The 15381-nt window shown below is 28.7% G+C and overlaps 1 protein-coding gene across 1 annotated transcript in view; it reads right to left on the reverse strand.

The window, feature by feature from the left end:
• The window catches only part of LOC106054069 (uncharacterized), a 53750-nt gene extending 38777 nt beyond the window's left edge, over positions 1-14973 (reverse strand). Inside the window, exons 1-23 of the mRNA XM_056021359.1 lie at positions 14961-14973; positions 14445-14551; positions 12947-13121; positions 12540-12800; positions 12105-12289; positions 11835-12009; positions 10898-10968; positions 10621-10789; positions 10144-10398; positions 9451-9635; positions 9176-9356; positions 7694-7761; positions 7342-7498; positions 6075-6329; positions 5752-5936; positions 5467-5653; positions 4503-4576; positions 4127-4286; positions 3567-3830; positions 2310-2491; positions 1242-1428; positions 695-765; positions 110-266 (exon numbers count right to left, since the gene is read on the reverse strand). Coding sequence (XP_055877334.1) covers positions 110-266; positions 695-765; positions 1242-1428; positions 2310-2491; positions 3567-3830; positions 4127-4286; positions 4503-4576; positions 5467-5653; positions 5752-5936; positions 6075-6329; positions 7342-7498; positions 7694-7761; positions 9176-9356; positions 9451-9635; positions 10144-10381 — 2551 coding nt within the window. The 5' untranslated portion in view covers positions 10382-10398; positions 10621-10789; positions 10898-10968; ... (4 more) ...; positions 14445-14551; positions 14961-14973. The remainder of the gene's footprint in view (positions 1-109; positions 267-694; positions 766-1241; positions 1429-2309; positions 2492-3566; positions 3831-4126; positions 4287-4502; positions 4577-5466; positions 5654-5751; positions 5937-6074; positions 6330-7341; positions 7499-7693; positions 7762-9175; positions 9357-9450; positions 9636-10143; positions 10399-10620; positions 10790-10897; positions 10969-11834; positions 12010-12104; positions 12290-12539; positions 12801-12946; positions 13122-14444; positions 14552-14960) is intronic.
• Positions 14974-15381: the final 408 nt, after the last annotated feature.

The following is a 15381-nucleotide window of genomic DNA, read 5'->3' on the forward strand; positions in this document are numbered from 1 at the left end:
TAATATTTAAGTTAAAAGCAGCATTTCATTGATTACTTATTTTTAACAATATATGGAACTGACTCAAATGCATTTAAGAAAAGCCTTTTTAAATTCAAACAATAAATACCTCCTAAAGTGGATTCATTGCAGCATGTTAAGTTGTGAAACAAAGCCAAACTAGCATTTTGGATAACATTGAATCTTGCAGGTTCCAAAGATGTTAAATCTATTTCTATTTGTGTTATGGTGTTGTTATCTTCACTCAAGTCCATTACACATAAAGGCTAAATGAAATATAGCAAAACAAAATTGCAAATTTATCTAGTATCAGTTATTATAAAAAAATATATCAAATAAAGAAATATTTCAGCATGCTTATCTTAAATGCTGAATATTTGTTCATATTTTGTATTCTGTGCAATTATCTATACAACAAGAAATGCATAACCACTAAACAATCTTTAGGCCCATGTATGTATATATTTCTCAAATATTTCAATAATAAAAATCAGATATTATATTGTTGCTCCTAAAATCTATTTTGAAAAAATATTTTAAATTGTATTTTAAAGTCTTTTTATGTATAATTTTGTACAAAAAATACTTTTCCTTTTAATTTTTATATTTAAAAAAATATTGGATCTTTGCCAAATAAGAGACTAGTGTATGATTTTAAAATATTTAATGTAATTAATAATAATATAGTACAAACCATTGATTTATTGTTGGTATCCTTGGTACCATTACTGATGCTGACAGATGCTCCATTATCAAGACATAACTCTACATTAAACATCCAAATGGTAGAGTAGATAGAAAATTTTATAGTTAAATAATTATTATCTAATTTGTAATTAATATTAAATAATTATTATCCTATCAGATATTTATGTTAAATAATTATTATCCCATCTTTAATTTGTAGACAATCATTTGATAAAAAGATTTTTAATAATTGGTATAGCATCCAATTATACATTGTTTAAAATAAGAGATATACATTATATATAGTTAATTGAAATTACAAACAGGTCTATATTATGAAGACTGTATAGTAGGACTATAATAAGACTATAATATGGCTGCCTAGTCGTTGGGTTTGCACGCTGGACTGTCGTTTGGATTTATCGATGGTCCCAGGTTCAAACCCTGCCCGCTCACATCCCCTGTCGTCCTGCGGGAGGTTTGGACTAGGAAGTCAACTATCTTCAGCTCTGAAGGAACATCCGAAACATGTAAAATAAACAAAACAAACTAACCTGGATACATAGCTGAGACAATAAGAACTTGAGACAAGTTTTCTCCACATGAAGATTTTGCAACAACTTCAATAGTAAAGTTTAATTCATCAAATGCAATAAATAATGCTGAAGACTGCAGATTAGAAGTTGGTTTTTCTTGTTCCAAATATGCCAATATTGAGTCATTATTATCAGGCGATATAATCTAAAAAAAGTAATTACATTTTTGAAGTATTTAATAGCTGCATAAATAATAAGCATGTCAAAAAAGTAAAATAAAAAAAAAGACAATTCATCTTAATAAAGCTGAAGACTGTTTCGTAACAGCGAACATCACTCTCTTAACAACTAATGAATGATAGATAAAACAAAAATCAAATACTTTCTACTCCGTCCAATTACCCCTCCCAAGTTAAGTGTATGCATAAATCTATTTACAGTCAGAGTATATAAAATTCTAATGATATATAGATTTAGACTTTGAAGACAGTGTGCAAAATGCTCCTGAATATTAATTTATTAAACTCTTGAATAAACAGAACCCACATACCCGTAGGAGTAGAGTTTGTTCAAGATTAAGTTTTTTAAAGTTTTCTAGTTCTCAATTTTCTATTTATACTTATGATTATAAACTAGAGTTTTTCCAATGTGACAAATTAGCTAGTAATTCTTTTCAAAAACATATACATCAACTGTCAAATTTCTAGAAAAAATTGTTAAATCAATTTTCAAGTTCAGTGTCTAGGTTCCACCCAGGTTTCGCCCATAAATCTGCAAGCTGAACAGAGAAATTGTAAAAATATAAGAATAGCAACTTTAAAATTTTATGTTGAATCTAATAATTTACACATCTTCCCTTAAAAAAAAGATTTCTTAAGCATATTCATGTGTTAAAGTATTTTTCATATTTGAAATTTAAACTGTAAAAAGTCATGATTTTCAGGCAATACAAATTATGCTAAAATACTTTTAGTAAATAAGTAACTAACTAAATGTTATAATTTTGAAATTCACTGAAAGTTGATAAATATATCAATTTTTTTTCAATTTAGCTTAACCTTGACTTATCTAAACCAATGTAGTTACCTCAAATGTAAACTCTGTATCACATCCAGAAGTTACAGAAGCAGTTATATGTAGAACTTCTTTGACTAAGATAACTGGTTTATATTGTATTTGAAGGTCTTGCAATGCTTCATACTTTAACCTCAAATTCATAGAATGAGATTCTTTGTTGGTTTTCAGAGAGAATGTTAAATTGGTGAAATCTAGATAAATGTATAATACAATCCATTTAATCAAGTCATTTAAAATCCAAAAATTCAATAAAATAAAGGAACAATACTATGAGATAGCATATGAATACTAAATGATATCCCTAAACCCACGGAAAATTTCAGAGTCTTCAATGTGAGCATTAAAATATAAACATGAAACAATATCACTAACACTAAATTCTTTTCTGTATTCAGAAATGTCAAAACAAGAAAAACAGCATACTTTTTTATAACAATACCTCCTTTACACAACTTTGAGAGCAATTGATTGCCTCTCTAATAACTAATGAATGTCAAATTAAAAGAAAAAATTGAGCATTTTTTACCCTGGCCCATTCCCCCTCCCCCCACCAAAGAAAGAATCCTGGTTAAGGGAATGTATTGATATACTATTCTTTATAATATTCAAATGTTAGGTCTTTCTAGAAGGCGTTGCACAAAATATTCCTGAACAATAAAATATTATACTCTTTATTGAATGTGAAAATATCCTAAGACATTTAATTCGTTCAAGATATTTTCTGAAGGCGTGGTGGTTGAGTGGTAAAGCACTTGACTTCAGAACCAGGTGTCCAGGGTTAGAATCCTGGTGAAGACTTGGATTATTTTTTATTTCAGGATCTTTGGGCAACAGTTCTAAAGGGTACCTGGCATTGGTTAAGGAAAAGTAAAGGCAGTTGGTCAGTGCTGGCCACATGACACCCTCATTAAATCTAGGCCAAAGAAATAGTTGACCTTAACATAATCTGTCATATAGGTCACAAGGTCTGAAAGGGAAACTTTCTTTTTTAAAAGATATTTTCTAGTTCTCTATCCAAATTTAAATTTATTTCTTTTTATACTTGAAAAATTACAACAATCACACTAATATAGCCAATCAGCTAGTAGTTCTTTCCCAACAATATACATGAACTGTCAAATTTCTATGAAAATTATTAGAGCCATTTTTTGACATCTGTGTCCAGCTTTTTGAGCCCACCCACCCAGGTTTTAGTTTCATAAAGTACAAGATAAACAGAGGTATTGTAACAAAAACATATTAAGTAAAGTATTTAAAATATCATACCGTACATTAAAGCCTTTGTTAATTTAATGGAAGAGAAACTTTTAGACTCAATCATGAGATCTTTATGATTAGTTACATCTGAAAGTTTTAGTCTGACATCAGCCAAGTAGTTGTTTTCAAAATAAAATACTCTGTTGCAGGTGTTGTTTACATTATGTAACATGAAGAGGGTCTCATTAAACTCCAAAAAAGGTGGTATATTTTCATATATAGGTTTCAATGTTTCTATGCATGTTAGAACAAATACAACTATCACTGGAAACACTGAAAGAAAAAAAAAGGAGCTACATTACATCAGAAGAAAATTTTGTTTACAAATAGTAATGATCTGTATTTTGTGTGGTATTTGTATCACTATTAGTTTTATATTGTACTATATTTTAAATAAAATTTGTTTAGTCTCTTTGGATACTAAATCTTTTTTAGTACATCTTAGGTTCAAACTATGGCTGCAGAAACAAAGCTAAATTATATTCTACTGGTTGATTTAAATTATTAGAAAGGGCCTAACAGTACCAAGTAAAAATAACATTATCAATTTAAAATGAAAAAATTCTTACTTTCAGATTGTGGACAGTAAACATTAGCAGTCAAATTCTTGATTAGTTCAGTGCTTGCATTTTGGCCATAGATAAAACCACTATTGGTGCCAGTAGTTAAATCTATGTTGATAAATGTTATTTGTTTCTGATCATAACTTCCATCTTTAAAACATACAGGCTGTAAAGAAAAAAAAAAATAAAAGCTTAAAACTTTTTGTTTTTACATAACAAAGTGTTACAAAATTAAAAAAAAAAAAGACTAATAACATTAAGTTTGTGTTTTTATTGGTTTTAACTATGATACTATCTTGGGTAAAAAAAAAAGTTAATGTGTACTTTCAAAGATAATCATGATCTAGATTAACATCTAATTTACAATGAATAAACAAATTACCTCAAACAGATCATCAGACTCAAAAGAATTTGTGTTATTAATGGCTGTTCTATTTTCATTTCTTGAGCACATATCTAGGAGTATATTTTGAATGATAATCATTTGAACTATATTAATTCTAACTCATTCGCATGGCAAACAGATAAATTCTGACAAGATTCTTCAAACCTATGTCATATGCTTAACATAATATAACTAACAAACTTAACTACAGGCTTTTAAATCTTAACCATTTTCAATTATTTATTTCTATGTGAATTTCACCAACACCAAATATTTTTAAGGCTTGTCTTTAAGTATGGAGGGGTGGTGGCTGAGTGGTGACGCATGAGTGGTACACCACTTGACTTTTTAACCAATGGGTACCGTATTCAAAGCTTGGAGAATACTTGGATTTTAAATTATGAGATTTTTAGGATGCCACTGAGTGCAGCCAACTATATTGGGTACCTGAGCTAGTAGGGGAAATAAAGGTGGTTAGTCATTGTGCTGGCCACATGTCACCCTTGATAATCATCAGTCAAAGAAACATATAACCTTTACATTATCTGCCCTATAGATTGCAACAGGATACTTTACATTTTACTTTATGTCTTCAAGTCCAAAGATTACAGTTTTTCACATGGCAATACAGTCCTAACCGTGACCTATATATTTTGCCTCATCCATTGAATACAATTTGTCTGACAGTGGCTGTCTAATCCAGTCTTCAGCATTAGCTTGTGAACATTATTATGAGTACAATTTTAAAGTATTTAAAGCCAACACTTGTATTTCCTAGTCATTATTTAAAGTGTAGATTGTATTTAAAGTATAAATATTATATATGGCAGTTATAAAGAATTACATATGTAATGTAAGATATGTAAATGTTTGAAAGTAAATCTATAAAAAGACAGTTGAATGAAAAGATACATCCTATTACATCCTACAAAAATTTCTTTTACATGCATAAAAGTATCACCTGTAAATTCAGCTGATATTGTGATGGTTTCAGTCAAATTTTCCATGCAGGCAGTTCTTACATCCACAAGAATTGTGTAGTTAGTCTCATATCTAGGACTGAATAGTACGCTCTCTACTTTGTCATTTGTAACATTTCCTGACTTGGTGTTTTTTATTAAAGCTTTCATATCGATGGGTGTCACCAACTTTAAACATAAAATACACATTTCAAGAGAAAAGAAACATAACTTTCTTTTTTTTTTTCAGTAAAGATAATAAGAGCCCAATGTTACTTGATACTCACATTGAAATCTATTGTAAAATCACTTCCAGAAAACACTGTGGCTGTTATATTGTAATCTTCACCAATTATAGCAACATCACTGTAGTCCATTTCAAGCCCAGACAAACTCTCTTTAGAGATCCAATTCAGGTTTCTACTTACAAAGCCTTCATTAGTCTCCACCTTAAAGTTAAAGCTAATTGGAGCTTTTGGGATCATAAAGAAACATGGTTTAATTTCACAACAAAATAATATCAAATGAATTTTTTCAAAAAATTATTTATTGATTGAAGGTTAGGAGCTTTAAACAGTTATAAAATAGAAATCTTTGTTAACTTGCTTACCTTCATAAACTAAAGAGTTTCCAAGATTTACAGCCTCAGTATCACCAGGTAGAATGAGAATACTCTCACTGTCTGTTGTATTAGTTAGTGCTAGATAGACTTTGACTCTATAATCGTTCTTTATATAAACTATGCTGTCAAATGTATGGCTGATATTATGTAATAAGTAGATGGTGTCATTGAAAATAGAGTTATAAGTTTGATGGCTGACATTTTGATGACATGATAAAACTATCATCATGATCGTCTGTTTGTCTGAATAAAAAATAAAAGTTAAGTAGATTATTCTTAGTGATAAGAACTTTTTTCTTGATCTAATTTCTACCATATATTATGAACTAAAATCTTTATTTTTCAGGCTATAATGTTTTTTTAAAGATATTGAGAAAAGACAATATATTTCATTGAAATTCAAATAAACTTAAGGATTATTTTAATTAATATTTTATAAAGTAGATCAGATACACCATAAAGAGTGAGCCTAAAAGAAAAAAGTTAAAAACAAAAAAGAAGTAAAAATGAAAATATATTTTTTTTTGCTGTATAAAAATTTAGATAAAAAAATTATTTTCCAAAAGAATTTTTATCCGGTAAATCTGACCTCCGGTTAATTGAGTTATTCACTTATTTGGGCTAAATCCTAAATTAACATGATATTAAGTTGATTTAAGTTTAATACTTTCAAAATCAATCCACAAAATAAGGATATAATTATAAAATATAGAAATGAATCAGAAATAAAAAATTATAAAAAAAAAAAATAACTTTAAATATTTGTCCAATTAACTAATAAAAACAAAGCTTGACAGACTTATATAAACTGATTTATGCTGACCAACTATGACCATGAGATGCACTTTGGTCTTTCTTGTATAAAATTTTTTTTTAAATTCCAGAAATCACACTAATCTCTTTTATTCAACTATTCCTTTTTAGGCTGGCCACTGTACTTGTTTACAAAATAATTGTTCAATTTCTCAATGTTTTTTTTTTGACCAACTGTCTTCTGTACCTAATGTGCATTCCAGCATGAGAGGTACAGAAAATTTATTTAATAATTATCTATAACTTCTACAACATTTCTCAGAATGTCTATACAATAGCTAAATGGCCTAAGTAGTATTTTGTAAAGGAAAGCATTTTGTAAAATATTTTTTTTTACATATGCAGCCTACTAGCAGTTGCAAATATTCTATGCTGCCCACTAATCCAACTGTAAAACTAATTAAATTTAAGACATAAACTGCAACAAAGCCAGTTATCTTACCCTGAGAGATTTGGTAATTTAGTTCTGAAATCAGTGTCTGCATACTTTCAATGCTGCCATTCAGGACATTGTTAAAACCATAAGAAGAAGTTGAAATATCTAAGTTGATTTCTGTTATTAATATCTGGTCATTGTGTGAGTCTTTAATACAAAGTGGCTGTTAGAAGAAAAAAACTTAAAATTCCTACTAAGTTTACAAATTTATAAACAATAATTATAAAAAATTAATTATTATCATGCTTATTAGCTCATGGTATAGTTAAGTCAAATTTCTTTAATTTAGTGTGCTATTTCAGTTTATAAATGAAACTTATAGATATAAATATACAATTAGAATAAAAGTTATACAAACCTGAAAATATATACTTTCCTTCAGTAAATAATTTTGTTGAGCTGCAGTCTCATTGCTGTTACAAAGTTCTGTATTAAAATGAGATAAATTTGAGGGGTGTTTTTAAAACAATTTAGAGAGATCACTGTCAAATTAACACTATATTTAAAAAAAATATTATTTCAAATATTTTGATTTCCAAAATATTTTATGATTTATTATCCAAGATGAAAACAAACACAATGCTATGTGTTACAATTTGTCTTTGTCATTTACATAAGTAAAAACAAACTGAAAAACTATTAAGGTGATAAAGAAAAGACATTTCTCTGTCACAATCAACAATCCTATGCCACCTTCAACTCCTTTAACATTTAGTTTACCATTTACAACTACACAGAGCTACCATAATTGACACATTGTTATTGCTAATAATCAAACTTACCCTGAAAACAAATTGTATTAAACTAACTAAATATGTAAGATAGTATTTTGTGTTTGTATGTATCAATATAAATAAACAGAAACCACTCTTCAACATGGAGACGCCGTGGCAGAGTGGTTTAGCACCTGACTTCTGAACTGGGGTCCTGGGTTAGAATTGCAGTGAAGACTGCTAATTTTGAATTTTGGAATTTTTAGGGTACCCCTTAGGCCACCCAACTCTAATGGGTACCTGAGGGAAAGTAAAACCCTTGTTAGCCATTGGCCAAAGAAACAGATGACCGTAACATCTCATTTCTAAACAGAAAAAGCTATAATTTGCATCACTAGACAGGAGAAAGCTCACAACTTAATGTGTCATTTTCTCTATTGATTTTGTATTCCACTTAATTGACAAAAAAATATGCATTGACGAACAGGCAATAAGATGTGGCCTAAATACTTAGAAACTTTCAGCACAATTCACAACAAGAAAAATGTGATTAAATCCAAGTACAACAAATAACAAAAATGTAGAAATCTAATTCTATCTGACACACTGTTGGACTAAATAGTCCCAACTCAAACTCTTTCTTAATATATTTTGTCTGAAGCCACTATGACATTTGACCCTTTCTTAGAAGATGGAGTACTGCGTGGCACGTTTATTTACATACTTTTTGGGGTAAAATTTGACACATATTATCTTACACTTTCTTGTGCAAGTCTGGAATGTATTTTTTCTTACCTTACATTGGAAACTTGCATAGTAAACATGTATAACAGAATAATTCAAAAACTTTAAAATAACAAAAATACTAATTTTAAATATGTTGAAAGAAACATCAATTTTCAAATTAACATTAAATTACCATTATGAAGAATCATTTTTTTTTTAAATTAACAGTAAGAATGATATAAATAAAATGTTTAAGGTGAAAAAATATATAATTTTTAGATACCACTTTGGTAAATTATAACTTTCCATCTTAAAATATAAATTTGTTGGGTTATTTTTATGAATATACCAATTACAGAAAAAAAAATTAGAAATATTACAGAAAAAAAAATTAGAAATACCTGGAAATGAAGCTGATATATTAATGATGACTACTAAAGCTTCTTTACAAAATGAGCTGGCATGAACAAGTATTGTGTACTTTGACTTATAGCTTGGCTTGAATCTCATTTCCTTGATTTTGTTTGTTTCATTTGTTATGTCATTTTCAATCAAAGCATCAAAGTCAACAGGGAATAAAATCTGTGGATTTTTTCATAGGCAAAACTGATTTTTTTTTTTTTTAATAAACATAGGTTAATATTAAGTTTTTTACACAATGCTAACATCTACTTACACTGAAATCAATGTGAACATCACTACCAGAAAGAACTGTGGCTGTTATATTGTATTCATTGTCTACCAAAACAGCATCCATGTATTCAACATCAACACCCAGTAAGCCTTCTTTATAAATCAAGCTGATATTTTTGGAAAAATACTGTTTACTCGTGTTTACTTTGAAGTTCAATTGTCTTGGAACTTATAAGAAGAAATGTATGGAACGCATTTCACTTTGCAGTATTTCAGGTATAAATGAATCAATGATATGAGAAGAAAATATTAAGAAAAACTACTTTCATTATTCTTGTTTTCATAAAATGAATTTTCTTAATACGTTTTATCATATATATATATATATATATATATATATATATATATATATATATATATATATATATATATATATATATATATATAGTGATATATATATATATATATATAGTGCAATGACATAATTATTTATGTATTTTGTATTAATCTTAACTCTGGTGCTTCATAAGTTAAGATAGAACTTTAAGATGCATAGAAATACTTGGGCTGATGATGATATATACTTAGATCTTTAACAAGATCATAAGTATGTTTTTTTTCTTATAATCTAATTATGCCTTTACATTATTTTAATTTCATATGTAATCTAAATCTTTTCAATAAAAGTAAACACTACTCATAGAATTTTGAACATTCAAAGAAATTCAAAGCTTACCATTGTAATACAAATAGTTTCCAAAATTGATGAAAGCAAAACCATTTCTAGGAGTAAAAATTAATTCAGAGCTTGTCTCATTGAAAAGTTCAAGATAAACATCTACAGGATATGTATTTTTAATAAAAATTACATTCTGAAATGCATCACTACTATTGTGCAATATGAAGACACTATTGTTAAAGACTGTTTTATTTCCTAGCTGGTCCATGTTTGGGAAACAGGATAAGATAATCATGAAGATTGATTTGATTTCTGGAATACAATGTAATAGTCTTAGAACATTATCACCACAAAGACTTTCAGTTAAACTAACTCAAATTTTTTTAAAAATTCCTTTCAATGATCTATGTTTAAATTTCAAAATGCATTGATATTTTATGGTAAACAAAATATTTTTAAAATGTACATTATTTAGATATAAATTGATTAGTCAATAATGCTAATGAAATTTAAGAATGGAAAAGATTGTCTTACCTCCAAGAATCAGAACTCCTTGGTGATCAAAATGTGACAGAATCTCATTTTTTACTTGGTTATAATCCTGATGTGCATAGACGTAGCCACCAATATTTTCAGACGTTAAATCTACATTGATTTCATTTACAGAGATCTGGTCCTCATTCCAGTCTTTAACACAAATTGGCTGTGCACAAATGTGAAACAAAATTATTTTATGAAACTTATTTTCAACTGTGTAATATCCCTCAATAAAAGTTTTAGCTAATATCTATTTATATGTAAAAGAACAAACCTCATTTATATCAATGGTCTCGATGTCTTCCACTGTATAGTTTGTTATAGGCTCTATTCTATGGCAAATTTCTGTACAATTTTTTGATTGAAGATGAATAAAACAACAAAAGTAAAAATAACTTCTTTTTTTTTTCAATATAAAGAAAAATAATGAAAATGCTATTATAGTTGTGGTATGTATATATAAGGTTTGTTAATAAGGTACAAATGGCATGGTAAGACAGTGGAAGTGAGGATAAATGAAGTTAAATTACATATAATATATATATACTTGTTTATACAATTTTCTTAACTATATATAAAAACTTCTATTTATAATAATCTGTAATGCATCCCTTTTTCTTTGATGTTTTTATAATCTTCTTCCCTGTTATAAAATACAATAATTACTGAACTTTAATATGTTGCGGAGGCACTGTGGCTGAGTTGCAACATGCTTGGCTTCTGAACCAGAGGGTCCATGGTTCAAATCCTGCTGAAAAATGGGAATTTTATTATTGGGATCTTTAGGGTGCCTCTGAGTACGCTCAGCTCTAATGAGTACCTGACATTAGTTGGGGAAAAGTAAAGGCTGGCCACATGACACCCTTGTTTACCCTAAATACTGCATAATCTGAGAGTGGAACATTAATATAATGCAATTTATATCACTCAATTTCGATTAACATTACAACATAAATAGTTGAAAAAGAGAAATTTATTTTAGTATCATTATTATATAGATGTCCATTTTGAAATGATGAAACAATGGTGATTTGGAAAAGGAATATTTTTTATTTAATCTCTTTGGATATTAGAGTTCTACTAATACCACTCATCACAGTGCTTAACAATTATTTTTGCAAATAATATTTCTAAACCTAAATATATACAATGTATAAATAATATTTAAAATTTTTTTTTTTTTCAAATTCTACAGTCTTATTATTTCTAACCTGGAAACTCAGCTTTTAAAGTAAAAATTTCAATCAAATTTTGTTCACAACTTGATGTAGCATTCACAAGAAATGTATAATCAGACTCAACACTAGGTTGAAACAAGTACTGAAATATCAAACTGCTTGTCACAATGCTTTGAATAAAAGCTTTATCATCCACTGTAGACAAAAGCTAGGAAAGAATACAAAATCAATTAACTAAACTGTGTCGAGTCAAAAGTTATGTTTTTAATAAAATGCAATCAAAACAAGATTATATTTACTTACGTATAAATCTATATTAACATCACTCCCAGAATATACAGAAGCAGTAACATAGCTGTCTTCACCAATTGTGACTGTGTCTTTATAGTCAACATAAAGACCTGACAAGGACTCTTTAAATATTAAGTTTAAATTTTTTGTCCGATTTTCTTTACCATCATTTACCACAAAGGTCAATAGTGTTGGAGCTACAAGGAGATACAATATAAATACACAATTTCAGTAACAAAAAAAGTAATTTTGAAATAGCTTTGGTGCTAAAAGGAGATAAAATATAAAATCAGAATATCAGAAGAGTAATTTTAAAAAAGCTTTGATATTTTAAGATTTTTTTAAAAACATTTATTAGCATAAATTACATTTACCTTCAAATTAAAACGAGATTGTAAGAAACGTTATCTCAGCCTTTGTATCTTTTCTAACTATAATAAATCATACCATTATAAATAAGAGTTTTCCCAAAGTTTATTGAATTCCATTCTCCAGCTGAAATGAGTAGATCCTGAAATTCTGTTTCAGATGTTAACAGTTCCAAGTAAACATCGACTGTGTAGTTATTCTTTATATAAAGTACTATGTCATTGGTCTGACTGACATTATGCAATATATATAACACACTTGCATTTGTGACACACTTAATGTCATTCTCATTACAGCTTTGAAAACAGGATAAAACAATAATCAATATAGTTTGGTTTTCTGAAAAAGAGGAACAAAAATAAATCTATAGTTAACAATGGAACATGTGTATTAAGATTAAATAAAAATGTAAGCGCATTGTAATGCAATAGATTTGAACTATTATCCCACATGAAAAATTATCATGATTTAGATCTATGTGTTACCTTCAGGATAAGTCAGCTGTGAAGAAACATTATTTGCAGAATCAATAATATCATAAATACTGATATTGTTTTTAGAATGTATGTCTAAATAGACACCATTTACTTGTGAAGATAAATCTATTTTAATTTCTGTTGTGACTATGGGTCCCTCATTCCAATCTTTAACACAAGCAGACTGTTGAAATAATAAAAAAAAGAGTTTTTTTAATTAATAATTATAATTTAAGACTATCGACCTATATCCTAGCCAAAACATACTACAGATTATAATTATACTTTATATAAGCCTACTAAGTAGCTAGCATATGATGTCAACTTATCAAAGAGCCAAAGTTATTATAAGTAAAAATGGTTTTGATGTCTTGAAGCAAGAAGTTTAAATAAATGCAAGCCTTTTTTTTATTTCATTAGATCTACCATATTTAAATGAAAAGCTAAGTTTTAATTGATTTTCAGTCTGTGAATTAAAGGATTCTTTTCAAAAAAAGTTAACACTGAAATCTAGTCAGTCACCTTCTTGCTCAAAGTTCATAGGAAAAAAAGAGAAGAGAAGAGGCCCAAAAATGCAATCATTAAAAATTAAGCTTACAATTTATTTGATATACATGTTTGTAAATCTATGGTTGTTAAACTACTTTATTAAGTTACAGACAAAATGGCTGTTTGCAAACATTTCTTTCACACTGTCTAAGTCCAATGTGCTACTGTTCTTTCAGCAGTATAAACGCTTTTGTTTTTTCAAAAGTTAAATTTAACTCTAGAGTAATGAGTTGTTTTTTTTACAGCCTTGAATATGTTTTTTATAAACACCTTTGTTCATATAGAAGGTAGACAAGAAAATTTGTCATGTTTTGGTACTGCAAATTTCAAGTAAGCCTACCAGGTCAACAACCAAACAGCATTCACATTGTATCTTCAGGGAATCTATATATGCCCTCTTCTTAGAAAGTACAATGTGTAATGGCCTGTACAGAGTTCCATGTGTATGTTTGTATAAAAGGTTAACTATGGTGCAAAGTCACTTCATTTAAAATTAAAATACTTAATTTAGAGGTTAAAACCAATGATTTACTGATGTTTCATCAAATACACTGCAATTTGTTTAAAGCTTCTTAGACTTTCTTTTTACTCTTTCGCAAGGCTTTTGTCCTCATTTTTGGTATCCTATTAACATGCAGTGTCTGATAATTCTACTAAAATTTATCTTTTCTTAATCACTTGATGGTGATTATATTTTCATTATAAAACTTTGTTTTCATTTATAAGAACTCATCTTCAAAAATCTCTTTTCTGTCCAATCATGTGAAAAGTGATGTAATAAATATGGTAGCATATGGTGAGCTAGTGAAAGGTAGAAACGTCCTGCATGCAACTTAAACCTGACTGCATCCTTATGAGTATGACTAGTCAGCTTACCTTGAGTGAGCTGTACATTACACCTTTTTTTTTTTTTTTGGGGGGGGGGGGGGGAGGGTGAAGATTTATTTTTTTCACTTACCTTTGCATTTTGTTCATGTGATTGTGAAATCTGTTTTCCTGGACTCCAAGAACACAGATTTAGGACAGGCTGAGTTGATGTTTCAGCAGTGCTGTCTACATCTGCTGCTAAATATATATATATATATATACATTACAGGACAAAGTTATCAGAACAAAAGTAAAATGTATGAAAAACATATCCTGATACTCGATGATGTGTAGGCAAAGTCGAAAGTGCTGAAATACAGGGGAAACAATTGAGCACGTAATTGCAGGATCCTCAAATTTGTCAGAATCTTTCTACCTAGGTCGTCATAACCAGACTGAGATAGCGAAACTAATTCACCAGGTGACCAGCACCTGGCCTTGACATACGATTAAAGAGAATTTAAATAATCCCCCTTAACTATAAATACTCACAGAAGGTTCTCCAGTCAAGCAACTACCTAACTAACAGATAAGACAGTATCTAGATCTATCTAGCAGATCTAGACTTCTAAGATCTATAGACCAGATCTATCTATAGTCTATCTACCTTTTGATAAACATGAAAAATCTGCAATTTAATTATAGATTTAATCGACATTGCAGTAGGTTAGTAGGCCTATAAACATGAAAAGTTAAAAACCGTAACTGACAAAAGAACAAAATATGAAAACCTTAACTTGGAGATTAAGCGGCTGTGGAAATTATCTTTAATTAATTATTACAGACTTTACTTTAAAAAAAAAAGAAGATATTACTTCCTACGCATTTCATGTGTCAATCTAGTCATGCATGTTAATCAATGACTTACACTCTACCAATTTAAGTCGTTGGTTTTCCTGGCTGATTCAGGCAACCCATTCCATTCTTTAATGGCACAAGTAGAGAAGGACCACTTGTAAGAATTTGTTCTAGCGTATCTTGTACGATATAAAATTACAAAATAGATCTATAACACCCAACTGTGATGA

Source organism: Biomphalaria glabrata, chromosome 2 (assembly GCF_947242115.1).
Source record: "Biomphalaria glabrata chromosome 2, xgBioGlab47.1, whole genome shotgun sequence".
Lineage (NCBI taxonomy): Eukaryota > Metazoa > Mollusca > Gastropoda > Planorbidae > Biomphalaria > Biomphalaria glabrata.